Source organism: Syngnathus leptorhynchus, chromosome 9 (assembly GCF_054491065.1).
Source record: "Syngnathus leptorhynchus isolate UIUO chromosome 9, UIUO_Slep, whole genome shotgun sequence".
Lineage (NCBI taxonomy): Eukaryota > Metazoa > Chordata > Actinopteri > Syngnathiformes > Syngnathidae > Syngnathus > Syngnathus leptorhynchus.
Genome location: NC_141203.1, coordinates 4,386,698 through 4,411,465, shown reverse-complemented (window position 1 = coordinate 4,411,465; position 24,768 = coordinate 4,386,698). Strand labels below are relative to the sequence as shown.

Below are 24,768 nucleotides of genomic sequence, written 5' to 3'. Positions count from 1 at the left end.
GGTGGGGCTGGCACAGGGGCAGGAGAAAAACAGTTTATTATGGAAATGTCCTATGTACAGAAATACAGTGTTACGAGCGGGAATGACAAAATCGCGAAGCAAGATGCGTACATACCTTGAACAACATAACATCTTTTCGAAACATCAAAGACAAAACACAACACTGCTTTTCTATTGTGGGATACACATGACAATATCTCCACCAATAATAGTGAGCATCCTTCGCAAAACCAGATATTTGTCATAGCATCAATTATGAGGCATGAGGCATTTAGACTGCTGAAAAACACAAGGGGTAGTTATTAGAATCAAACCGGATCACCACAAGATATGAGCTCCAGATAAATGTTTTAGAGATATTTGATGATTGAGCCTTTGCTGACTTTATCCTAAGGAATGGAAAATGCTCACATTTGTCCAGATTGTCGGTTAGCATGTACCTCCTTTTAGCGAGCTAGCTTTATACTCTGATACTGTCGCAATTTGGATGGGAGCAGTTTGGAAGTTTCAATACTTGTTTTGTAAATCACACAGCTAATTTGGTTTATGACAAGAGATAACAGGAACATACATTGACACTGAAAATAAAATACTCCGACAACAACATATGTATTATGAGTTTATTCATACATAAAATTGCCATTTCATTGCTGAGTTGTATACATTATGAGCTGAAGCAGCTTTTGCATTCAACCACCTGACTTAACATGTCTTGTTTCTGACCAAAAGCAAAAAAACTCCCCCACAAAAAATTCAAAAACATGCATTTTATTGGACTAGGATGATATGCAAAAGGACTGTAAAACCTTTTTATATACAGTAAAGAAAAGGATCGATCTGGCAACCCCATTGTCAGGACCTTGAGGTCTGTTTGACAAATAATTTGAAATTAATTATCTTGTCCTCTTAATTAAGATAGCAGTGAGTTGAAAAACAGATGCTGGTCTCCTAACTAGTTTAATGTTTTGTTGTATTCTACAGCTTTGCACTAAATTGGATAGTTTCTGTCGCCACTGAAGGTTCTTTCACAACACAGGTTACAGTTTTAATTGGATTACAAAAAAAAAAAAATCCTTAACAGTGTTCCAATTCTCAATATGGGTCGTATCTCTCTCTGGCATGTTTAAAAGTTCAATTTAAAATGATGTTATTATTGGAGGCTTAATGTTTTGTTGGCAACTTTTATATTACATACACAATACCATAATCATTGTTTTGTACGTATCATGTCACTTTATTCATCCAGAAATACTATGATTGATGTATCTTTGTTCACAATAGTGACAGGCTGTACAATGAAATGCATCATGGTTATTTTAGTCCTGTGAACCTCAACTACTCAACGGGATTGAGACAGAGCCCTGCGGCCAAAGGACAGAGGTAATTGACATCAGCCTCAAAACAGTCGAAATGATGCTTGTGAACTCACTTTTAACATTTCCTTGGTATCAGTTGAGCACAAAACAGCAGATAGGTGAGTTTGGGGGCAAGTAACAGAGGATGAATTGCAAAAAATGAATTTGCAAATACAGGCGGAGAGATACACTGTAGGATATATTTATACTTCTTGTAAGTTTTTGTTTGGTGGTAAATATGCACATAACTCCATAAAGATTAGGAAACACTGGTCTACAACCATGCAGTTCTACATTTCAGTATTTTTTTTTGTTAGGGGTGCATTCTAATCTCCGGATATTAAATGGTCATACGGGCAATTAATAATTCCAAGGACGTAGTAGAATAAAAGGGCTAATTTATTTCCATCTAAAAAAAGTGCTGTGGCTACTGTTCTCGGCAAAAGACATATTCGGTGTAACTTGTCCAGATTTTGTCCTCGCCAGGATCATTGCTGGTGTAGGCGCAGGTGCCCGTGGAGCTGCATGCCACCATGTGGAAGCCCACCTCGTTGAGCTTGTCAAAGGCCTGCTCCAGGAAATTATACTTGAGGTAGTAGCGCGACGTGTACCTCTCCGGCGGACGGTCCGGGTCTCGGCTCTCGTTCAGCGTGTCTCCAAAAACCTCTTTGGCCAGGGACGTCTTGCCACATACTGTGATGCGTGCCACCCTGCGGAATTTGGCGTCGGTTTGGATGTCCCGGCCGATGGTGTACGAGCCTCGGTAGCCTACGGTGATATAGCCTGACTTTCTGGAGTCCATGGATGGAGAGCGCACGGCCGTGCTGGTGCGTAACGCAGTCTCGGCGCCCCCGGCTGATGCGCACAGTGGCTGGCTGCCTTGGAGCGATGCGTCCTCGGTATCGCTTTGGCAGATTTCTTCGCTGATGGAGTTGTCCTTGCTCACCTGCGGACAGAGCCTCTTGGCCAGCTCCCGAAGCTGGAAGAAGTCCGCTTCCCTCCGCAGTCGGCTTCTCTCTGGGAAGTAGTCCGGCAGCACCAAGGTCAGGTCGCGGAGGTAGTCGAGGACGTAACGGAACAAGAAGCCGTCTCGGTCTAGGAAGAAGCGGCCTTTGGTGTCCCTGGCCAGCTCCTTCGGGGTCCGGCGGCTGAACATGTGCCACAGGAGCGAGTCTGGCACCGCGACGAGAGTTTGGAGCCGGGTGACGTACACCTGTCCCCCGACGTTCAGCTCGACAATTTCCGGAAAGTGGGAGTCGTCGCGTTGTTTGGACGCCTCAGCCAGAGCCATCGTGTCCGTTTGCGTGCGCGTGTGCGTGTCGGCTCCTTCCCTGGGCTGACTGACTGAGCCTCAAGAGGATGCACACGGCTTATGAAGCGCGGACCCGAGAGAGGAGAGGAGGAGCGAGTTGCATGGTTAACCATGGTTAACATGCATGTTAACCATTAAACTACACGACGCGTAATTCAATGACCTGTAAATAAAGTCTGAGGGAGGAAAAAACGAAGAAGTCAGTGTGAAATGATTTGAACCGTATGTGCAAGTTAAAATCAACATGTGACTTGGGATTTTGAATGTGATAAGACTGACACCCATTGCTTCGATGTGGAAATGCGGGCAGCACCGACAGTCACTTTATTAGGTACATCTGTTCTTCAACCAAACAAATACAAAGAAATGTGTCATCACAGGACATGTCAATCCTTGGCGTTTCATGGGATTTTGCGCCCCCTTGTGGAGTACGTCGCCTTGTGTAGAAGAGATGCGGGGTCACAGTTGGGTGCCATTTGAGCTACAAGTTGTTGCTGACATGAACCGAAGTTATGCTTTTTCATCAGATGAATTCATTTTGTTACTTTAGTGAAAACAACTTGGAAGTCAACCAGTATTTTCAGTTTCTTTGGATGTTGATTTTGCTGTTTATTCAGCAAGCACAAAAAAACAACTGCAAAATTAAAACTTCTTCCTTAAATAAAAAAATAATCATCTTTTAAATGTCAAATTGAAGAATGAGAGAGGGAGCCCTTTAAAATGTCCATAGATCTACATCAATTTCTACTCTAGACTGCATTGAAAATATAGTTCAAACTTCACCTTCAAGCAAGTGTTTGGTTTTAGTGCTGAATATCTTTTACCTGGCATTTTGTTCTGCATTTAACAATTTCAGACCGCAGTGTGAACTTTGTTTTAAGGTTCTTCTTTCTGAACTTATCTTCAGACTTTCCCACGTTGTGTCACATGCATTCCTGACTCGTCTTGTATCATTTCCTCCTACAAAAAAAAACCCATTTCTCTGTCTACTCCAATAAAAACTCCATTGTGAAACACATGATGAAGTTGCGTGTATCTGGTAAATGTGTCCCCCCCACCCCCCGCTCCCTTTCTGTGTACATAGCACAGCAGAGTTTATAGAAAAGATAAAAAAAGAACTACCTCATAAAATAATAAATAAATAAATAAATAAATAAATAAATAAATAAATAAATAAATAAAACTTAAACTGTATATAAAGACCTGTGACAGTTGTACTTTTTTTTCTTCCTTAAATTAGCATGGACCTTCTATGATTCTCCAAGTGAAAAAAAAAATCTACATTTTTAAAAGCCCCAAAAAACACTTTCGGGAGCAATGTAAAACATAATTTGTGTGTTTTGGGGCTAACACAGTCATTTAAATTGGGAAAAACATTTCAAATAAAAGTATTTGCCATTTCTGGCAACAATGTGAGTTAGTACAATATAGCAAGAAAGTCATTTGCTCCCAGAAATGCTGAGTTGCTTTTACTTCTACTTTTAAGTAGGGGGACAATACAAGGGACAATTAGTTCTGTCAGTTCACTAAGTTGAAGATGCAGTAAAGCCAACTTTCCATGAGCAAAACTTTATTTTGTTGAATGGCCCAACTTGAAATCGTATCAAGGTTTGTTGCTTTGAAATTTTGAGTTGACTCCAGTTTTTTTTTAAGTGCACATGAAAGTGAAACTTTATTCAGACAGAAAATTCAATCATTACGAAACTCCCCACTTTGTCACGTTGACCATCATTAGCCACTTTGGAAATTTTGACACTGGGCAGGGTGACCGGCCTGAATAAAAAGGAGCTTCCCTTTAGGACTTCAATAGTCAACGCAAACATTGAGACAAGCAATGCTGCGTAAGGTAGGGGACTGTCTCCCGAGTGGATTTGAAAGACAAACTAGATGATGGTGCTGGTGTTTTTTTACCTTTTCCATTGCAGGGTGTTACGGAGAGCTTCGGAGCTGCCATCCACGCCCTGAGCGCCAGCCACCTGACGGACGGCGTGATAAGGCGCAGTAAACGGATGATGCTGGACACCCTGGGGGTGGGCCTGCTAGGAACCAGGACGGACGTTTTCGACAAAGCACTCAAGTACAGCCAGGTACACTCCACCTGATGTCCACTTTTTTTTTCTAATCTCACACAAAACTGTAAGTACAAGCTATTAAATAAAAAAAAGCATGCTAAAAGATCTTAACAGAAGATTTTATTTGAATGTGGATGGTGTCAGTTGTTCCAGTCAGAGGAGAAGAGCAGCGTTTGGGGGAAATCAGACATTTCTCTATCTCCTCACTTTGCCGCGTTTGTCAACGGCGTAGCTGTAAGTATGGTCACATGACATATATACGGCTCGACAGTCACGTGAGATCTATTTGAAACTTTGGCTGGGCGGTTCCAGGTTCACTCCATGGACTTTGACGACACATGGTATCCCGCCACTCATCCCTCAGGGGCGGTGCTGGCCTCACTGCTCGCCTTGGCGGAGGTTACTCCCACGACGCCTTCCGGCGTGGAACTGTTACTGGCTTTCAATGTTGGCATCGAGGTGCAGGGCAGACTCTTGAGGTTCTCCAGGGAGGCCTTTGACATCCCTAAAAGGTATATACTTGCACATATGTAAGGAACACAGTAAAGTGTTAGGTTTTTATTGGTGCATATGGTTGTTGGGGTCAAATGTCAGCTCATAAATTGATTTGGCTTGTGCGATGCTCCTTTTTTCAACCAGCAAAGGAACGTGTTAAATGTTGTATGTGATGTAACCACTAATGATCGTGGAAGAAAAAAAACTACCTGGATGGAGATACGGTATTGGATGACATCATTGTCCCTAATGAAATGTCTCTGTTCAGATTCCATCCTCCCAGCGTGGTTGGCGTGATGGGCAGCACAGCGGCCTGTGCCAAGCTTTTGGGTTTATCCTCTTGGCAATGCGCCAACGCTCTAGCCATCGCGGCGTGCTCAGCCGGGGCGCCGCTGGCCAATGCCGCCACCCAAACCAAACCCCTGCACATGGGCTACGCCGCCCAGAGGGGCCTGGAGGCCGCTCGGCTAGCCCAGACAGGCCTGGAGGGCAACCCGGCCATATTGGACGTGGAACACGGCTTCGGGGTTTACTATGAAGACTATAACCCGTCCGCAATGACGCTCCCTGGTGTTGACGGATCAGGTTGGGTCCTTGAGGAACAAGACGTGGCCTTCAAGCGCATACCTGCTCATTTGGGAATGCACTGGGTGGTGGATGCCGCTCTGACGGCTCGCGCTAAGATCCCAAACTTGGACGTAAGTCAGATAAAACGTATCACACTGAAAGTTCCACCTTCCAAGTACATCGACTGCGCTTTTCCCACCACGGAGCACCAGGCCAGGCATTCATTCCAGTTCAACGCCTGTTCCGCCATCTTGGATGCCGGCATGTCGGTGGAATCATTCAGCAGAGCTCAAAGGGAGCGTCGGGATCTTAAAGAGCTCCTGGGAAAAGTAGAGGTGCACATTCCTGGGGATAACCTGGCCAGCTTTGACAAGATGTACAGCGAGGTTGTCATAGAAACCAATCAGGGGGAGAGCTTCTCGGCAAAGTGCGATACATTCTACGGACACTGGAGGAAGCCGCTGAGGCAGGAGGACCTGGTGGACAAGTTCATGACCAATGCTTCTTTGGTCTTGAGTTCAGAGGGAGCTGAAGGGGTGCTGAACACTATTGGCAACATAGAAACAGAGAAAGAATGCACAGCATTGCATTCATACTTGAAATTGAGGATTGAGGAAAGTGACCGCCGTTATGGCTTAAGGACTTGAGGAAAACTAAGGCAATGCTCTTACACTGCATATATTGTTGCACGTGAAGGAAAATCAAGTATTGTATTAACCCCTAAAACTTTCTTCAATACATACTAGCTTTCTACAGATTTTTTTTCAGACAATGAAGTGGAGTTTGCAAAGATTTATTGTAGTCAGTCTGACTTAATGTATTTTTAAAACTAAGTGTACAAGATCATTTAAAACTTTTATTGTGCAATAAAAAGCATGTATTTCCACTTTTTTTATGTATTGATAAAACAACTCATACTGAGAAGCTGATATTTTTTTTTTTTTTTTACAGAGGACAAAATGTTATCATTTTGTAGCTATGGATTTTTGCATTTCCTTTGGTATAAAACTGTCTTTTAATGCACACAAAAATGCATATTATTATTATTGTCCAATGAAAAACCTGCATTTCAAAATTTTGATTCTGATCAATAAAATTGGGAAAAGGCAATGAGCTGGACTCAGTAATCTTTGATACATTTATTGCATTTGTACACTAACACACCATTAGACAGTGGATAGATTTGTAATTTCTACTGTCTGTTTTTACTTCTTATTTTATCACTCTTGTCCAATCACAAACTTCTCTAGTTCTGCCACTCTATTCCCACACTGCTCAAAAATACCCTGCGGAAAATCCGATTGCAGCCACTGAGTAGCATTATAATATTTCCTAGCACAAAACCTATACCAAGGAGTGAAGCTTTATGCCGTATGTTGTACGTGGAAGGGCATTTTGATTTCCTACCACCATTTAGGCTTGATTTAGCGTTAGCGTCAAGCGTTAGCATTAAGGTTAGTTCAAACATTTTGAGCTACTTTGGCAGATTCAGGCTAGCTTGAGCACGCCTTGTACCATGGAGCCGATTCCGTCAAAGACCTCGTGGATGGGCGCGTCACACATGAAGGCACAGGTGGTCACCAGTTTATTCTTGTGGTCCACGTGGCTCTGGCTCACACTTGTGCTCACGTGCTTGCAGCCCAGCTGGTTGATGTCGGCTGCCGTGCCTGTCGTGTTGGGATACCTAAAAGGGGAAGGACCGGAGGCTCAAATCAACTGTCGAGCGGTTATCTGGGAAGTCAAGTTGAGGTAGTTTATACGTACTTGTCATCATTCTCCAGGCCGACGGTGACTTCGCATCCAGGAAACACTTTGGCTGCCAGCACAGGCGAGATGCAGCAGAGGCCGATGGGTTTGCCCTCGCCGCGGAAAGCCTCCAACACCGCTTTGACCTCACCGTTGACCGAGCAGTCCTTACCCTGCACCGCCCATGTGCACAAATTCTTTGCCGCCCCGAAACCACCTGCCCAAATGTGACCACAACCGTTAGGGACATTAACAACGTGCATTTATTTATATGCCCGTAAGTTCATGGGAAACCTCATACAAAAGAACAGCAGCTGATTTGCTTAAGGTGTGGGACAAACAAACGATCAGAAGTAAAAATATTGTCACAGCTCTAACTTTTAAATAAATAGTTAAACACAAACAGCACAGAAACGTGAAGTGAGAAATTATATAAATTTACTCACAGGCATAATGTGCATATTATATTTTTTCTGCAACACTCTACTTGGTGTCATTGAATTAAAATCGACACGTGTTATCTGCACATTTGCACCACACTGCCCCCTGGGAGTCCAAGGTGCACACAACAAGCAGAGCATAAAAGACAAGTGGAACAAGGGGAACAAAAACTGACTTTCATCGAAATTGCAAGATGTCCTGTTATGAAGTATAGGGGAGTACTGTGCATTCTGAAGATCTGATCATGAATTTTATGGACAAAAATTCATAATTAGTCAGACGTTAATTTTTTTTTTCTATGGATTTTTAGTACTGTGACATGAAAAAAACTCAGAATATGGTCTAAATTAAGAGATGCATTTTTCCAAGTGACTTAACGAGTATAATACAAACAGAAGCAGGTACCATGACGTCACCTGGGAAGATGATGGCGTCATGGTCTTTGACGCTAAGTTTGGAAAGGTCCTGGATGTTTCCACGGGCCAGCCTGGCGCTCTCCACCAGCACGTTCCTCTTCTCCTGCGTAGGTTCGCCTTTTACGTGATCCACCACATGCATCTGCTCCACGTTGGGAGCGAACATGTTCACCTAAAAGCAAGACGGGATGTCACACACGCGCGAATTCCCATGTCACAAGTGGATGTACCTTTACGTTTCACCTACACTTGCGCCCCCACGGCTCAAATGCACCAGAATGGCGGAAGCTTCGTGGATCTCGCTGCCGTCGTAGACCCCGCAGCCCGCCAAAACCACAGCCACGCGTTTGCTCATTTGTGCAGAATAGAAGGTTTTATTCGCCACTCGGACGGTGCTGCGTGAGCGTAATAAGTTTCGTCCACACACTTGAATAACATTAATCATGGCGGCCGACTGACTAATTGACATACGGCCCCTTTTGATCTTCTTCTCCGGTCATTCATCCGCACCATTGGAAAAACAGCGACCTCCTACGCAAACTATTGATACTGCAGTATAATATTCCACATTTCTCCATTTGCAAATGATACAGTATTTCAACGGGCAACATTAATGTGACATTGTTTTCATAAAACATACAACTGATACATTAAACTTGCGGCTTTGAAAGTCAATACATTTTTGTTTGGATCCTAACTGTATAAAAAATAGTGCTTATTCAGTCTCCTGTCAGAGAGAGAGAGAGAGAGAGAGAGAGAGAAAAAAAAAAAAAGTCAACAAAACCACGTGACCAGCATTGCGGAAGTCCTGCATGCTTTTGAAAGAGCGAGGAATGAGCGACAGAGGCTAGTCTCAGTCTTCTTGTCCACGTTTTGAATTTCGACCATGCGTCGCTCGGATATTCGTGTCTTTTTATTAAACTTGTTGGTGTTTCTTCACGTCGGCAATGCGTTCCGGAATCGAACGTGGCCGGTGCCTTACAGGTAAGAAAAAACAAAAAAGTGCCGTCAACGTCAGGTCATATGACACAAACCCAGAACTCATTAACTAATACTATTTAGTGTTTACAACAGAATAACTTATTCAACGTGTGCTAAACACGGTTATGTTTACAGTTTTTATTATACATTTAGTAGTTAACTAAGTTGGAAAGGTAAATAAAAATTGCTACGCTCCCACTGGCCACATTATTAGGTACACCAGACTAGTGCAAGAGCTGCTTTACAAAAATAATTTATATGATTGATACTGTCACAGACGTATTGTTTTAACAGTATGTTTATGGTTGTAGTCTACTTAGGGATAACAAGTATCAATACAATGACTCAGATTCACTCCTAGTTACTTACCTGCAGGTCCAAAACAATATTAGTAAAAAACAATAAGGCATTGTAGGCTCAGTTGCAATCCTTGTTGTCTATACAAGCACAATTGTTCTTGCAGAATTTATGGAATTGTGATCTCTGCTGGAATCTCAGTGATTTTAATGTGATAATTCACTTAAATGCGAGGGAGAAACTAGCCACAACTCATTTTGTATCTTTGGGTTGGACTCATAATGTTGCAAAAATAAAGATGTTATAACGTGAATAATTTTTTGAAGAAGAGACAAGAATAAAGTTGTATTTCATGAGGAAAAAGCTGTAATACTTTGAATGGGAAAAAAATATGAAGAAAAAGTTCAATTACAAGATTAAGCATGATACTCTGACGGAAAACTATTGATTTATAGCCATTAATTGAGTAAAATGATGTTAAATCTAACTGTTAAGATAATTAGTGTGTGAAAACAAGTAGTAATTTTTAGAGAACCAAGTTGTAATTGGGCAATTTGAATTTAGAATTTTTCAGATTTTGCAAAAGGAAAAAAGCTCAACATCTTCAGTTGCCAAGTTTAGAATTTTTTTTTTTTTTCGAACGATCTTCAAGTCACGATTTCTATGTGTGGAAAATAAGTCAAATGTTATGAGGGAAAAAAAAGTCTTAAAACCGAGACGGAAGCAACTAAGTGCATCGGAAGAGGATTTTAAGGATGCACAGCATAACTGAAGTTACCATTGGCATGAAAACGTGTGCTCAACAGACGCTTCGACCACCGTCCCCAAGTGGACGCTTACTGTCAAGCTCTTTACCCCTTCTGCCCCACCGGAGACCGAGACGGCCGCATTCCCTTCATGAAAGACGCTGACGTCATTTCAGTGTATCGTCTGCAGACTCCTGTGTGGGAATTCAAATATGGAAACATATTGGGAAAACTTGTGAGTCCAACGTCATGGAAAAAAAATAGCAGTACAATGACCGAATTGGTAACGCATTTTCCTGATTTGTTTATTAAGCACATCATGCATGATGCTGTTGGCTTCAGCAGTGCAGAGACAGGGGCCAACTACACCATGGAGTGGTATGAACTCTTCCAGCTTGGAAACTGCACTTTCCCGCATCTAAGGCCAGACATGTTCGCCCCCTTCTGGTGCAACCAGGGCGCCGCGTGCTTTTTTGACGGCATTGACGATTTCCACTGGGCGCAGAATGGCACCTTGGAGAAAATAGCCGAAATCAGTGGTAATCTTTTTTTTTTTTGGAGTAGCTGCAGTATAATGATTAAATGCACCTTCGTTATGAGACTGTCTGATACGATCCAAGATGATATGATCATACGATGTGATATAATACAATACGATACAGTGCGATACACCGAACGATATAATCGAACGCGATACGACCAACCGCGTACGATGGTGATGTGATTAAATAGGATATACGATAATATGCAGTTGGATACATTAGCCTTGGTTTAGGCATATTTTCAATTGGAACAGGACTTTGGCTTTCATAATTATATCCGATTTTTCGGACCTGTATACTTACGATTCATCTCGTTATTGATTTTTCACGCTGCTAGTATGTCAATACTGTAGCATAAAAGCTAGACTATCATTCATCATGATATTATTTGATGGAAGTTTATCAACACTGTATTGATCACCATGAGCAATATTTGACACTAGAATATCGATGCTGTGCCAAGACAACAAATAATTCGTTTTTGTTTTGAATGTTGGCGTACAAGTCGTACTATAAGAGAATGTGATTCTTGGCGTTATCATTGAGTCGTGACATATTGATAGGCTAAGCCATTTTGTGTTTAGGTGATCAGTTTAACCATCTGGCCCAGTGGGTGGTTGAAGACAACACGACGGGCATCTACTACGAGACGTGGACGGTGCTTTCGCACGCGGGTCCCAACGCCACCATGTGGTTCGAGTCGTACGACTGCTCCCAGTTTGTGCACCGCACTTACCGCAAGCTGAGAACGCTGGGTGCCAAATTATCCAGCCGCTCTCAGACCAATTACACAAAGATCTACCTGTACAGTGAGGAGCCCATCTACCTGGGAAACGACAGCGCCATATTTGGCCAGCCGGCGCTGAAGAACCTGGCGACAGACATCCGGGACTTTTACCTCGATTTCCGACCCCACCAGTCCCTGGCAGAGTTTGCCCTGAGCATGCTGGAGGCTTACAAGAAGGTGGTGATTGACAAAAGTTTCTACTTCTACTACAACTTTGAGTACTGGAGGCTGCCAATGAAGCCTCCTTATGTGCACATCCAATACGAGGAAGTGCCTCTGCCTTCAAACTGACAACTGGGAGACTAAAAAAAAAAAAAAATTATCTCACCTTTTTTTTCTCCAAGCCATTCATATTCAAAATGACAGGGGGCAATAGCAAAACTAAAACCTGCATTGGTTTTAACTCAAGAAACCCTGATTTAAAGTGCTTGGAGCCACCTAAGGTGATTATTTTGACAAATGTCCAAAAAACTTGTACCAATCTTTAGTTAGGTGAACCGTAACACAAAGAACATGTGTTTAAATTGACAATGTGACATGTCAAAACTCAAAATTACTTGTCGGCATAGATTTTTTTTCTGACATTTTAGCAAATAATAGCCAACAGAAAAAAAGAGCAAATTAGAGCTGTTGTCTAATCGTCACACATTTCTTTCTATAGCGTCATAGTGCATTACTGTTACTAGCACCTTTCATGCTTATCACAATCTAAATACTTTGCTATTAGTTGTCCTGAAGGTTTCTCCATTACTAACAGTTATTAATGACAAAAGCTTTATTATGTTATGCCACCTCAGTGCCCCCCCCCTCAAGTTTGCTTCTCGACATTATTGCCGAATGTACCAACCATATCAGTGTATCAATGATGTAAGAAAACAAGCTCAGTTATTGCCAAACTTACTTTTTTTATTTATTGTTTATTTGTGTATTTCAGACTGAAAATGACTTTTTTTTTCCCAGTTTGGTAGGTTGTAAATTAAAGTTGGGACACGCACCCAACATTCCCGTTACCTAAACATATGGATGGCAAAGTCCCGGTTGGATACAATACAATCCTTTTAACAACAACAAAAAGGTTTTTTTTTTTTTCTTTTAGTTTAAAATGGTTTATTTTAACTACAATCCAGCATCATATTGTGGCCAACGGCAGAATCTATGCTTTCGCATGCTGATGAAATCGGCAGTGATGCATCAAAAGTATTTGCCAAATGCCAAAAGAATATTTCTGCCAATATGATTTAGTACTTAAAACAGCAAAAGGTACAATAACTGCCTGGGATACCTTTGGTCACAATGCAACGCAAGATTCACTTGAAGGGTAAACAATTTTCAACAAAAAGCTAAAGTAAAAACTTTCTCGCTGTTAGAAGTTTCATTTCCAATCGGAACGTGTTCACTGTCATCAAGACGGTTAGACATTGAGGACTAAGGGTATTCAGAGCTTTATTCTTCTTGATTTCAGTTTTTGTAAAATAGATTTCTCCCAGAAACACGACTTACACGCAAAGAAAGTTTAAGTCCAAAAATACTGTATTGTAAGCATGTCTTAACTACAGCTAGGTGAGTGAGATTTAGTCGAATTTATGGTTGATTCCATAATTGGGGGGGAAAAATACATTCCAAAATACAAAATTTACATTAATAAGTTACTATATCATATGTCTAGTGACGAAAGGACTGAAAAGATCAGTCCACTCGTTTGCCTTTTCCACTGCACGGCAGCTAAACACAGTAAATGCTTTTCCGGCGACTAGTTTCGGCATAACTTCAAAGTGCGCCAAAGTGATAGTGCTGGGGAAAAAAAAAAAAACATTTGAACATGAATGCTAGTGTTAGCTTAGCTCAGGATGTTACAGGTGCATCCCAATAAATTACAGCAGGGATTCAGAACCAGTGAGCCTTCAGATCCTCAAAAATACATCCAAACAACAATCTTTATCTGTCAGTGACAAATAGTGACAGTCAGACCAATGACGTAGATGTGTGTGGGAAACACTGAAATAGAATTTGAACATGTAAAACTTTATATATTCATTTTTTTGCTATTCACTCCATGTGTAATGAATGCGTTACACTATATGCGCTTTTCCATTCGTTTCATTTCCTGAGCTGCAATTTTTGAAGGGGAAACTTAAGGAAGCAAGTACCGTGCAGTGGAAATGCGGTATAGTTAATGGGAAAGAAACCCTCACAGGGTGAAATAAAAGAAATACAAACATTTCTATGCCATTGCAATCAAACACACAGCGTTTTATATACAAATGCTTTTGACTTCCTTCTTAAAAGAAAAAAAAAAAAAAAAAGGCGGGAATGCAGAATGTACAGTTGAAAGAAACGAACGAGGATTTGTTACGAAATGCACCTGAGCAACCACGTAATAGCGCGGCCAAATTAGGGCAAGTAAAAGCCAACCAGTCAACTACTGGAGGGTTAGAAATGATTTAAACTGTCATTTTTCTATCCACCACCGTTCCACCGACTAAGATCATTTGGTATTTGACGTAAGGTGCTTAGGAGAAAATCCAATTGCACAAACAAAAGCCCAAAAAAAATCATGTAAACAAACAAGGAAATAAAACGTCCAATGGACACTGAACAACTTCACGTGAACAATACATACATATATATATATATATACACATTCCACTCCCAGTCGTGGCCATTTTGATTCCATTTGCGGCGGCCATCTTCGACATACTCATTTCAAAGCCCCTCGTTCCTTACTGTTGGCCATTGTAGTGCGAGCGTAATTGTGCGGAGATCCGCTCCTGGGGAAATTTTCTTTTCGCCGCGTGGCGAGCGACAAAGAATCCCGGATGAGCTCTGTGGTTAGACGTGGTGTTAGACAGCTTTGTCCTGATGGTGGGCGAACATTTTGTTGTGTCCTTTGAGACTTCCAGGTCCACCGTAGTAGTCGTTATCCTCCTACCAGGTAGGCATCATGTCTGGAAACCAAACCCGGCCCAGGTGCTTGGAGACCTCCCAGTGGATCTCATCCAGGGAGTACTTGTGGTCGGGGATGAGCACCTCCTCCATGATGGAGAGCTGCGACAGGCGGCGACCGCACATTTTGACAAACTCCACGAAGGCGCTGCAGGTCACCTCACACTCTCCTAGACCGATGGCGGATAGCTGCGTGCAGCGCTTGGCGATGCGGATCAGTTCTTCATCAAGCGGGCGCAGGCCGTTGGCACACACCACCAGCTCCACCAGGCGTGGGCAGTGCAGGCCCACGCGGCCTAACACCTCTTTGCTGACAGAGCGGCCGAAGTAAAGGTGCGTGACGGGAATCTCGTCATTGAAGAAGGGCCCGAACTCATCCTCGTACAGGAAGAAGTACATGACCAGGTTGAACTTGGGCGAGTGGCGCACCATGGCATCCCAGCTGCTTTTCTTGATGCTGTGGAAGTGCTGGCCCGGGTTCTCGCTCACCACATCGATGCGCAGGTGCTCCAGATGCACATGCTTCTCTGAGGACAGGGCCAGCAGGAGCTCGTCGCTCAGGAGGTGATAGTTCAACGCCAGCTCCCGCAAACCGTGGCACTGGTCCGCCACGCACAGGATCCCTGAAAAACAACACGCATCAATCAATGACTTTGCTTTTGAGGATGTTAAAAATATTCTAAGGTAGTTCAAATTGTGACAACTCGTGCTAGAACCAATTGTTTCAGTCGATGATGTGTCCATGCACCTAATGATCTATTTCATGCATTTGGCAAAAGGACAGAAAAATAAATCCCCTCTCTACACTTTAGAACTTCAGCGATGCAAATTTACTTCTGCTGCGGGTTCAACTTTACTTTCTTAGCGAAGGTAGAACTGGTTGAAGAAAACACAGTTGGGTTTTGGTCATGTACCTGCCGGCGAGACGTGAGGACAGCTGCTCATCTTGAGCAACTTGAGTGTGTCGCTGTTGTTGGCCACCAGCACCTTCAGCGAGGGGTCATCCACTGGTGTGTCATCGATCTTCAGTGACGAAAGCGATTTGGAGTTGACAAACACCACGGTCAGCGCTGAGATGAAGTGAGACTAAATGGGTGATAAAAAGATATCTTTATTTTTATAAATGTATAAATAAATGTACCTCAAACAAAACTATTATGAAATTTGATATTGAAAAAGATTTCACCCTGCCATCCAAACATACGTGGCACGTCACATTTTTTTTTTTTTAGATATAAAACATTTGATACTAAAAATTTGCACAAAACTTAAATCTAATTATCGTGTAAATGATACCTTTGGGACCTCCATGAAACTGGGCCTGGCTGTTGAAATGAGCCCTAAGGTTTTGAGTGAGCAGTTCACCAACTGTGAAAGAATGTCACAAGCAGCCTCTGCAGACTCAGTGCTGCTGTCCACCTGGCAAATACAATGTAGAAAAAAAAAAAAGAGGTTAAAACCCAATCTGTTTTTTTTCTTGTAGGGCTTGTAAATATTTTAACCCTCCGCTCACACCTTGAAGCTGACATATTGCAAGTGGTTGGAGTGTTTCTTGATGATCTGCTTGATCAAGTCCGGATGTGTGGCTTTCAGGTAGGAGCTGGCTGGCTGGTTGAGCTCGAACTCGAAGCAGCGCCACAGCTCGGGCATGTGGAAGGCTTGGTTCCACCCACGGCACACCTGTGAGGCGAAGGCCCGGTCCAGCAGAGGAAGGTACTGGAAGATGTGCAGCAAAAGCTCCTGGGGCAGACAAGCCCAGTTTGCATCCAGCGAGCTGCCTGCCTCAGACGGTGGGCTCGACTGTTTCCGAACTTTCTTGCGAGGCTCAGGTGGACTCTTACTGGGGGAGCCGTTACCTTCCTCCTTGGTGCCTTTTATCCTTTTCATCCTAAAATATGAAAGTTTCAGGGTACAAATTAGTCAAAACAAGGCATGCTAACCAACACCAATGCAAGGGTGGCTAACACAAAACTGATCGAAGGTTACGTGATCTTACGCCAAGTTTGTAAGCGTAATGCCAATACAGTGGTAAACGTATAAAATACGATTTTTTTCTTTTTCGTGAGAAGCTGCCCTAGGGCAACGTTAAGCACACCAAAAGCCAAAACTAACTCATTTACCCAAGTGTTGATTATTCAAACGTAAAAATTTTTTGGACCCGAGTACCCACCTTGTTTACACTTAGCTAGCTTGCTAGCAGGAAAATCCGACAACCGAGATGACAGCTCAGCCCGGGCCCACGCTGAAAAAGATCATTCGGACCAGGAAAATAACAAGCATCGGAGTTCGTTCACAGGTTCTTTCCCAAGCAGTGAAAACACAGCTAAACGGCGTTAAGGACTAAGAAAGTGCCAAAGTGGCACCTTGGTTTGGGTTGACCTAATTCCCTCGCTCACAGTTCGAGCTCAACCCCCCTGAGCCTGAAATGGCGAAGTGTTGTTGTCAAAGCCGCACTGCATTCTGGGATGGAAGCAAAATGGCGTACGATTCAACATACGGTTAGTAATGTGCATTTTAGTTATTTTAGGTAAACTGAATCTTTGGACTCAGTTCACTTAAAAGATTTGGACAAAAGAATCGTTCACCGAATTGTTTGCGCACCCCCCCTTGCCACACACTGGTCCGTTGTTGAATGGGGAAGGCAACAACAGTCACCCACTCGGTTGTAAACTGGAAATTGCGTCACTGACTCGTTCATGAACGGGAAATTGCGTCACTGACTATCCACGCTCAAACTTTAAAATGCCTGCTGGGAATTAAAAAGAAAACAATTAAGGATTTTAAAGTGGCGACTCAGGTGACATCACGTGACCGAGACGAGCGTCTTGACCTGAACCGACGAATGTAATTGGGAGAGAATCGGCATGTTTTCAAAAATATTTTTCAAAATAAATGCTCTCATTTTTGCTTTCTTTGCAGGCTCGACTGGGGGGGAAAATGTCACGTGACCGGGACGAGCGTCTTGACCTGAATTAATTAATCGTCGATAATTTTTTTTTTTTTTTCCGTGTGGTTTAACGGCCCGGTACCAAATGACCCACGGGCCAGTACCGTCCGACTACTGATTTAAAACCTTCTTATCAATGACAATGAATAAATTTGGGACAAACAGACAACCTGGTTTATTACTAATCAACTCCATCAACCATAAATGACATGAACGCATTTTGCTACCTTGTCAATCAGTTGTAATTGCGCGCTCCTCGGAGGTTAGTGGGATCGTGACGTACCAAATGATGTACATTTGTAGTACTTTAAAAAAAAAAAAAAAAAAAAGCATTTTAAATATTGCGACAAGATTAATACAGGTGACCATTTGATAAACTTTTGACCTTGATCGAACTCTGACGAGAACGCAACATTCGCTGCCTTGTTCGCTGCTATCGCGGAAAATATTGTGAATCAGCCATATTTCCTCCACAGCCTCAATAACAGAAGAATAGATGTGACAATTAGAAGAGCAGGGCCATCGACTGTATAAAAATGTACAGTGGCTTTATTGACATACATTCCATAGTTTTTTTTTGTTTGTTTTGTTTTTTTTAACAGCTGCAAAACAGGAGGCACGCCCAGTATTGCACTTCATTAAAAGTTCTGGCTCAAAACATAACCCAGATTATATTAAACAAAAGTGAAGTGAAAAGTAGCAATTTTCAGAATACAGCTAATTTGAATAATAGCATTATATACAAGATTAGATAAATGGTACACTATTTTCCTTCTGAACAATATTCTCATAACAGTCTTACCCGACAACCTTTTTGTATGCACTTCATAGTTGAATACTGTACAAGATTACGAAAAATGTTTTACATACGACATTTTGAATGTATAATAATTGGGAAGCTGGAAATACGGCCTGTTCCTTTTTTTTATTTTTTTTTAAATAACCCAGATGAATTTTTTTCACCCGGGTGACCAAAAGTGTGCAACGCGGAGAGAAGCCGAGGGACTACGACGGCCGCATGCAAACACGCCACATGTTATTTTCTTCTTTTGTTATGTATATATATATATATTTTAAGTCATTGTTTGTCTTTTCCGCTCAGGTTCCGAAATGGAGCCCGGATTGGTAGAACAGCAGACCTGTAGGCTCTCGGCTAGCCTGTGAATCTGCAGATGTTTCCCGCAGGGAGGGGGCAAGCTTCACATGCCGAATGCACTTCAGCAGCCAACCAGCCGGCCAGCCAGCCAGCAGGCCAGAGATCACAGTGGGCAATAACAGTTCCAAACGGCGGAACTCTTGGTTAAAAGGTGTGCGCGTTCCTGCACACGCCACAGCCCAACGCAAACTCCTCCCCTGTTGGCGGGTGGACCACATGCAGAGGACATTCGGTTCCCTCCAGCTGCTTGCCTTTGGGTCCTGGGAGAAAAATGAGCAGCGGGTTTCAGTTGTTTTTTTTTAGCACGCATGTCCTCAGTTCTGGGTGACTCGACTTTAGCGGTTGTGTTTTTTGTGAACATCACAAGAAGAAATCCTGCTTACCTGCGGGGCAATGCGGCAACTCCTCTTTGGGGACACTAGTCATCCTTTGGAAGTCGTCGTGGCAGGCGTTGCAGAAGTGCGTGGTGCCGAAGCAGAAAAACACGGCCACAGAGCAGCAGTAGCGACATTTGTACTCAAGGAAGTCTGTGCCGTGCTTGGAGCACATCTGGTAGGAGGTAATGGACAGACAACACACCTCAGCAGCTTCGATATTTCCACACTGATTGTTATTTTCAGAAGATTGGAGGATATGTTGACAGACTGCAATTATTGTCAAGGTGAGGGAGGCTAGTGGTATGCGGGCTCCCTCTAGTTGTGCACCATTAGGTCTGAGGAAAAATCTTTTTATAGTCACTGCAATTGTACAATTCATTTCCTGTTAAATCTTAGAAATGACAATGTGGTCAAAACCCTTTTCACAGTTGAATATTTAGAAAGTTTAGTTGGGTTAACGTTCCTTGGATAGTTTTTGGGGAAATTTCAATGCTTAATTCTGTATGTACATGTGAATAAATGAAATGTTGACTGTGTTTTTGAATAGAAAGGAGAAAGGAAAGTATATTCTGCACTTTCAAAACTTCCTGGCCCAACTTCCTACTCGAAATGTACCTGAAATATTTTAAATTTGCCTTTGCCACTATTCCTGGTCCAACTTCCTACTCGAAATTGACCTGAAAATGTTTTAAATTTGCCTTTGCCATACAAAAAAGTCACTTCATTCACCAGAAAAAAAAATAAAGAGCTCTGGGGATTTTTGTTCTGTATTTCTTCATATATTATCCCAGTCACTTAGTATTTATAAAATGACATACTGCACTTCATCTGGGGCATCATTTACCCACCTGAGCTCTGGAGACATCAGAGCAGGCGCCACAAATCAGCTCGCTGGGGTCATAATCATCGCCTTGCCCCGCCTCGGCGTCGCAGCGGGCCTCTCCCCCAAAATAAGCCTGAAAATACCCACATTAGCTCATACTGCCATCATTTAAAGACAGTTTAGTTGAAAAGCTACCTTCTTGCACTTGTAGCAGACGTAATAGGCGTATCTATTCATGGCAAAGCCCGCCGGGTCGTTGTGGAAGCGCGCTCCCGGCGTGGTTATGGCCTCGCTCTTGTGTAGACCCTCGTACTCTAGTCTCATGAGTGCCTTTCGCCTCACGTCCTCATAGAGCTCCTTGATGGGATCCAGCAGGTCTTTGATCACTGAGTGGTTGATCTTGTTCTAAAGTTCAAAACATTTGGTTTCGCATGAGAATGAAAGAAAGCACACAAAATTTGGATTTGGATCTTACCTTGCAAATTGGACACAACATGAAGCCAAACGTGATACGAGGCCCAAGCCAGCGGTTCTCCAGAACACGTCGGGTGCATTGAAGGTGGAACACATGAGTGCAGTCCAGCTGGGGACAATTGTAAAAAAAAAAAAAGTCATGGGACAGCAGCTTAAAAAAAATTCTAGTAGATCCTTGCCTGTGGATGTATCTTAACTGTAAGAAGGTCACTCTTTATTACATTTATGAAAATAATGGTGGGTGTTTTATTTATTTTTAACACAACTGCAGTGAGGGCATTTATTACAGAGGTACAAATTGTTATCTTAACTGCTGAGGTAATTTTAGACTTTTACTGTGACCAAATTTTCCTGAAAACGTTTAAATATAACTTGGGCAACAATCCGATTCGGCTAATGAAATACATTTTGTAATTATTTTTATGAAGAATTTATTTGCACATATTTTCACAGCTGCAGAAAGTAATACTCTATTGTAGAGGAGGCCTTTGTATGTACAAATGCATTTGATAACTTTTTTAATTAGAAATTGTTTTTTAATTTTTTTTTAGAATATGGGCCACGTCTTTACTCAGCAGTACCTTTATTAGACATTTATTTGTAAAATCGCCACTAAAATAAACAGATGATATTTTTTCATTCAGTAGCTGTGGGAATTTATTTACTCAATGCCAATTGGAGGAATTGTTTTTTTTTAAATAGATGCCTTTATTTGGAAGACTTTGTTGGAATAATATGAAATAAAGTTAGCCATATCTGTCAAATGAATCAATCCACTTTGAAGTTACTGCTTTGCCATATGGGCCTTAGTCTAGCAGATGCTCTGTCTCAAAAGAGCCCCATATTCTCTTTATTATCAGAAAAAAATAAATACATTATTATTACACATTAATTCTGTGATTTCCTGAATGGAATCAATCGGGGCGGATGGACATACTCCATACCTGTACAGCTGGAGCAGCAGAAAGTGCCTCAGTGAAGCAGATCATGCACATGTCGTCAGCATCTTGCTTTAAGCAGCCCGTGTTCTTGTCGCAGCCATGCAAACACGGGAGGCACGACTCCTCGTTTTTGACTCCACCACACGGGTGCCCGCATGGGTGCGTCTTGCTGCACGCCAGTTTGGAGTATTCCTGTGGGGGGAAAAAAAAATAAGGTATGAAAAATGAGGTTCTGAATGTAAATCCAGGAACAAGGTACCACATAACACCACCGCATAACTAAAAGCTCAATTTATTTCCCTCATTCAATTCCAAAAGTGAAAGTTATCGTATATAGATGGACTGCATGTACGTTCGTTTTATAATTTTGATGATTCTGCATCTATGTACTGCTTTGCCTGTGACAAATTTGCTTACAAATGGGAGGAAACAGAAATAAAAAGATGGGAGTGGAACAAATAAGTCGCAACATTGTGGAGTGATCACATTTCAGAGGGATGCTTCTCTATGCTGTCACTACTAAAGATCTTTTTTATTTTTCATCTCAAATCCGGTTTACCTGACAATCGGGGTCAGAGCAGACACTTCCAACCGCCGACAGCTCGGTTCCATTCCTTGTTCCGCAGAACCTGCATGCATCCAAACTGCTGGATGCAGGCTTACCTGGAAACAAATGTCCAAGAAGGTTAGAGGGTTAAGTATCTATGCTGCCCATTGATTGGATGTGAGATTCCAGTTCTTTTCGCAGATGTTTCTTCACCACCACTGCCATAACACCAATGAACACTTTGGCCTGCTCTCAACCAATGGCAGTCATTATTGAGCAAATTCTCCACAGTCAAAAAAAAGGACTTCGAAAAAGATTCCTATAAAAAAACGCATAGCTTGAACAAATAGGGAATGACTAGAAAATGACACGCTGCTACGGGAAAGAGAGCATTTGTTTCCACGTAAAGCTAACCAGGATGTAACACGCGACTTGCGGTCGATCATTTCAATCTGAGATGCGATAATACGTGACATCCGGGTAAAATTTGACAAAATAAAGCATGGTATTCCAGAATAATCAAATGAAGACAGCAGCAGTTACAGTATCCCAGTTGTGTGTTGCGTGCAGAGCGTCGCTTTACCTGTATGTTCTCTGAACTCCACCATGGCCTTCATTGTTTTGGAGTCGGCCAGTGCCATAAGCCAGAAGAGCTTGGTCCTACCACAGCCTTCATGGAGGTCAACCTTGATGGCTTCTTCTTCCTCCTTAAACACCTGGCAAACACCATCATAAAAGTAGTTTTAAAAAAAACACCAACTCAAGTAATACATGTATTCATTCATTCATTCATTCATTCATTCATTCATTCATTCATTCATTCATTCATTCATTCATTCATTCATTTATTTATTTATTTATTCATTCATCGCTCTTATTTATTCATTGTTTGTGCCTTCTTGTTTTTACTGTTTGTGCTGTTTACTTGTATGTACATTGTGTAATATGTCTTGTCACCGTGGGATAGTGGGAAACGTAATTTCAATCTCTTTGTGTGAAGAAATTGACAATAAAGCAGACTTTGACTTTTTAAAAGAACACATTTTCCAAACAAAGCCAATGCTGACCTGTCTCTGGTGAGAGCGCGTGCGTCGGTGCAGGTGGAGGAAGCGGTCGCAGTCGGTGCACAGGTTGCCACACACGTTGCACAGGATAATGGCTGCCGTTTCGCCGTCGTCATGGTTGTCGCACATTGGCTGGGGAAGAGAGGGGAAAAAAAGGTTATTTCGGATGGCTGCTCAGTAATTCCTTATTCATTTCCTGGGGTTATCCTATCATTTTGTCACACAGCTTCCTGTCAAGAGTTATTTATTGCATCCTAGATTGAGAATGGCTCAACTACGAGAGTTGGAAGTGTTGCTTCTAATTGACCAAACAAATGAACATAAACACCAACAGAGAGTTTCTACACCCATGTTTGGGCAGGAATTTGAATCATTGTATCATTATTTGTCATTTAGTTGTTAGAAGAGCTATTTGTTTAATCCCCCACTCCCAACACCCATAAAAAGAAAAATCTGAACGACATTCTGTCTGCGATAAAATATTGTCTTCAGTATTACAGCCTATGCTCCAGACCCTTGGCAAAAAGTATATCAATTCAAATCTCTTTTTACAGCAAGTTTTTTTTTTCTTTTCATGTAACTCTAACCATCTGCTTCTGCTGTCCATCTTTGCCCATCCATCGACCAGAAGAAAGTCGGTCCACATGGTCTTGATCCAGCACGCACAGAGAAGCTAGTGCCAGCCACAGCTAGAAAGCATCAAGAAACAACACAAGACATGAATAAGAAAGAATAACAAGCGGTCTTGAATGAATGCTTACTAACCCTCGTGGTGGCAATGCAGCGCACGGGTGAGCGAAACTCTTCTTCCATTTTGGTGAGCGCTATGATAGTCTCAGCGATTGCATTTTTTGTGACACGTGACCACGCGTCTGAAAGGTGACCCTATAAACAAGAACCATTGTCACCTGACAGAGATCCATTGGTGGAAATTGTGTGCAGACAATTACAAAGTGAGGTGCGTACCCCTGCCATGTCTTTGACCAGTTTGATGATGATCTCTGCAATCTGAGGAGGGGTGGAGCCTTTCATCCACCAGTGGCTCTCCCCTCTCCGGATGTAGCTGAGCACAATCACGATAAACAAACAAACAAACAAACAAACAAATTAGATGATAGAAATGCTTTTACCACCTTTGCTTGATGCTTGTTTGTGTGTCATTCAATTCCGGACCTGTTCGATTGTTGGTCTTGCTGCCTTCGCTTTTGTCACGCATGGGGAATTTTTCAATGGCTTGGTAGCAACCCGATAAGGCACGCTTTCACCAATGGATTGCACAAGTGAAAGCAGCAAGACCCACGAATCTTTGTCCCACAAGGGCCAACCCACCTGGAGTTAAAGATCATTGGCAAAGTGACAGTGGTCACCCCTTTACCGGCGGCCATGCCGGCAGTGCCAGATATTGTGGTCCCTTTGGCTTTCAGCTGCACCGTGAGCGCTTTGGCAATGCACCCCAAGAACATGTCCAAGATGCCCAGCTTGCTCCAGTCGCCTTTCTCCGTGGAGTGGATGATGTCGCTGATGTCCGCCGGCGGCAGTGACTTCACCCCGATGATGCTGGCGAGTCGCACCGGCGTCACCTCGGGGAGGACCCGTCGAAGCAACGATGTCACCTGGATAAGACACATACACATGACCTGGAGTGTTTTTTTTTTTTGTTTTGTGTTTAATTTCTCACTAATTGACTCTGGTGGAATTTGAAAATATCAAATGATGAGAGAATCTTTGTTCTGCTAGTA

At 42.5% G+C, this 24,768-nt stretch overlaps 6 protein-coding genes and 1 long non-coding RNA gene across 20 annotated transcripts in view; 3 read left to right on the top strand and 4 right to left on the bottom strand.

The window, feature by feature from the left end:
* Nucleotides 1–644: 644 nt before the first annotated feature.
* kctd12.1 (potassium channel tetramerisation domain containing 12.1) lies at nucleotides 645–2,683 on the bottom strand. Its single transcript, XM_085921081.1, has one exon. It carries the CDS (start codon nucleotides 2,644–2,646, stop codon nucleotides 1,783–1,785), a length of 864 nt encoding a protein of 287 aa, XP_085777207.1. The 5' UTR covers nucleotides 2,647–2,683; the 3' UTR covers nucleotides 645–1,782.
* Nucleotides 2,684–4,489: 1,806 nt separating this feature from the next.
* acod1 (aconitate decarboxylase 1) lies at nucleotides 4,490–6,901 on the top strand. Its single transcript, XM_085921075.1, has 5 exons — nucleotides 4,490–4,513; nucleotides 4,593–4,754; nucleotides 4,884–4,973; nucleotides 5,052–5,251; nucleotides 5,503–6,901. The coding sequence occupies exons 1-5, from the start codon at nucleotides 4,502–4,504 to the stop codon at nucleotides 6,446–6,448; spliced, it is 1,410 nt and encodes a 469-aa protein (XP_085777201.1). The 5' UTR covers nucleotides 4,490–4,501; the 3' UTR covers nucleotides 6,449–6,901.
* On the bottom strand, nucleotides 6,731–8,895 carry LOC147050735 (glutamine amidotransferase-like class 1 domain-containing protein 3, mitochondrial). The gene is made up of 4 exons (XM_085921076.1): nucleotides 8,652–8,895; nucleotides 8,405–8,576; nucleotides 7,566–7,764; nucleotides 6,731–7,485 (listed from the first exon to the last, which is right to left on the bottom strand). The coding sequence occupies exons 1-4, from the start codon at nucleotides 8,871–8,873 to the stop codon at nucleotides 7,290–7,292; spliced, it is 789 nt and encodes a 262-aa protein (XP_085777202.1). The 5' UTR covers nucleotides 8,874–8,895; the 3' UTR covers nucleotides 6,731–7,289.
* A 306-nt stretch (nucleotides 8,896–9,201) lies between these two features.
* On the top strand, nucleotides 9,202–13,370 carry cln5 (CLN5 lysosomal BMP synthase). The gene is made up of 4 exons (XM_085921071.1): nucleotides 9,202–9,388; nucleotides 10,489–10,663; nucleotides 10,742–10,967; nucleotides 11,555–13,370. The coding sequence occupies exons 1-4, from the start codon at nucleotides 9,291–9,293 to the stop codon at nucleotides 12,046–12,048; spliced, it is 993 nt and encodes a 330-aa protein (XP_085777197.1). The 5' UTR covers nucleotides 9,202–9,290; the 3' UTR covers nucleotides 12,049–13,370.
* Nucleotides 12,631–17,019, bottom strand: fbxl3a (F-box and leucine-rich repeat protein 3a). The gene is made up of 5 exons (XM_085921070.1): nucleotides 16,871–17,019; nucleotides 16,216–16,588; nucleotides 15,997–16,119; nucleotides 15,615–15,786; nucleotides 12,631–15,323 (listed from the first exon to the last, which is right to left on the bottom strand). Exons 2-5 carry the CDS (start codon nucleotides 16,585–16,587, stop codon nucleotides 14,683–14,685), a joined length of 1,308 nt encoding a protein of 435 aa, XP_085777196.1. The 5' UTR covers nucleotide 16,588; nucleotides 16,871–17,019; the 3' UTR covers nucleotides 12,631–14,682.
* The window catches only part of mycbp2 (MYC binding protein 2), a 55,664-nt gene continuing 47,793 nt past the window's right edge, over nucleotides 16,898–24,768 (bottom strand). For 12 of the 14 annotated variants that reach the window (XM_085921054.1, XM_085921062.1, XM_085921065.1 and 9 more), the window contains 14 exons: nucleotides 24,359–24,642; nucleotides 23,996–24,092; nucleotides 23,795–23,914; nucleotides 23,617–23,718; nucleotides 23,033–23,161; nucleotides 22,549–22,681; nucleotides 21,978–22,081; nucleotides 21,422–21,610; nucleotides 20,479–20,586; nucleotides 20,199–20,408; nucleotides 20,029–20,136; nucleotides 19,187–19,352; nucleotides 17,875–19,063; nucleotides 16,898–16,942 (listed from right to left, as the gene is read on the bottom strand). In XM_085921054.1, the coding sequence (XP_085777180.1) occupies nucleotides 18,948–19,063; nucleotides 19,187–19,352; nucleotides 20,029–20,136; nucleotides 20,199–20,408; nucleotides 20,479–20,586; nucleotides 21,422–21,610; nucleotides 21,978–22,081; nucleotides 22,549–22,681; nucleotides 23,033–23,161; nucleotides 23,617–23,718; nucleotides 23,795–23,914; nucleotides 23,996–24,092; nucleotides 24,359–24,642 (1,866 nt within the window). In that variant the 3' untranslated portion in view covers nucleotides 16,898–16,942; nucleotides 17,875–18,947. The remainder of the gene's footprint in view (nucleotides 16,943–17,874; nucleotides 19,064–19,186; nucleotides 19,353–20,028; nucleotides 20,137–20,198; nucleotides 20,409–20,478; nucleotides 20,587–21,421; nucleotides 21,611–21,977; nucleotides 22,082–22,548; nucleotides 22,682–23,032; nucleotides 23,162–23,616; nucleotides 23,719–23,794; nucleotides 23,915–23,995; nucleotides 24,093–24,358; nucleotides 24,643–24,768) is intronic. The other 2 variants (XM_085921067.1, XM_085921068.1) reach the window with 1 other exon arrangement.
* On the top strand, nucleotides 17,209–19,974 carry LOC147050732 (uncharacterized). Its single transcript, XR_015067304.1, has 3 exons — nucleotides 17,209–17,544; nucleotides 17,620–18,008; nucleotides 18,750–19,974. It is a non-coding gene; the product is annotated as an uncharacterized LOC147050732 (long non-coding RNA).

Excerpts from the sequence above, each read along its gene's own strand:
- kctd12.1 (XM_085921081.1), bottom strand. The coding sequence starts at position 2,646 with ATGGCTCTGGCTGAGGCGTCCAAACAACGCGACGACTCCCACTTTCCG.
- acod1 (XM_085921075.1), top strand. Across the intron at positions 4,755-4,883 it reads AAGCACTCAAGTACAGCCAG|TTGTTCCAGTCAGAGGAGAA; the intron begins GTACACTCCACC and ends GGATGGTGTCAG. Across the intron at positions 5,252-5,502 it reads GCCTTTGACATCCCTAAAAG|ATTCCATCCTCCCAGCGTGG; the intron begins GTATATACTTGC and ends GTCTCTGTTCAG.
- LOC147050735 (XM_085921076.1), bottom strand. The coding sequence starts at position 8,873 with ATGTCAATTAGTCAGTCGGCCGCCATGATTAATGTTATTCAAGTGTGT. Across the intron at positions 8,577-8,651 it reads TGAGCCGTGGGGGCGCAAGT|GTGAACATGTTCGCTCCCAA; the intron begins GTAGGTGAAACG and ends TCTTGCTTTTAG. Across the intron at positions 7,486-7,565 it reads GGCCTGGAGAATGATGACAA|GTATCCCAACACGACAGGCA; the intron begins GTACGTATAAAC and ends TTCCCCTTTTAG.
- cln5 (XM_085921071.1), top strand. The coding sequence starts at position 9,291 with ATGCGTCGCTCGGATATTCGTGTCTTTTTATTAAACTTGTTGGTGTTT. Across the intron at positions 10,664-10,741 it reads GAAACATATTGGGAAAACTT|CACATCATGCATGATGCTGT; the intron begins GTGAGTCCAACG and ends TTGTTTATTAAG. Across the intron at positions 10,968-11,554 it reads GAAAATAGCCGAAATCAGTG|GTGATCAGTTTAACCATCTG; the intron begins GTAATCTTTTTT and ends TTTTGTGTTTAG.
- fbxl3a (XM_085921070.1), bottom strand. The coding sequence starts at position 16,587 with ATGAAAAGGATAAAAGGCACCAAGGAGGAAGGTAACGGCTCCCCCAGT. Across the intron at positions 15,787-15,996 it reads GTTTCATGGAGGTCCCAAAG|TCTCACTTCATCTCAGCGCT; the intron begins GTATCATTTACA and ends TCACCCATTTAG. Across the intron at positions 15,324-15,614 it reads TCCTCACGTCTCGCCGGCAG|GGATCCTGTGCGTGGCGGAC; the intron begins GTACATGACCAA and ends GTTGTTTTTCAG.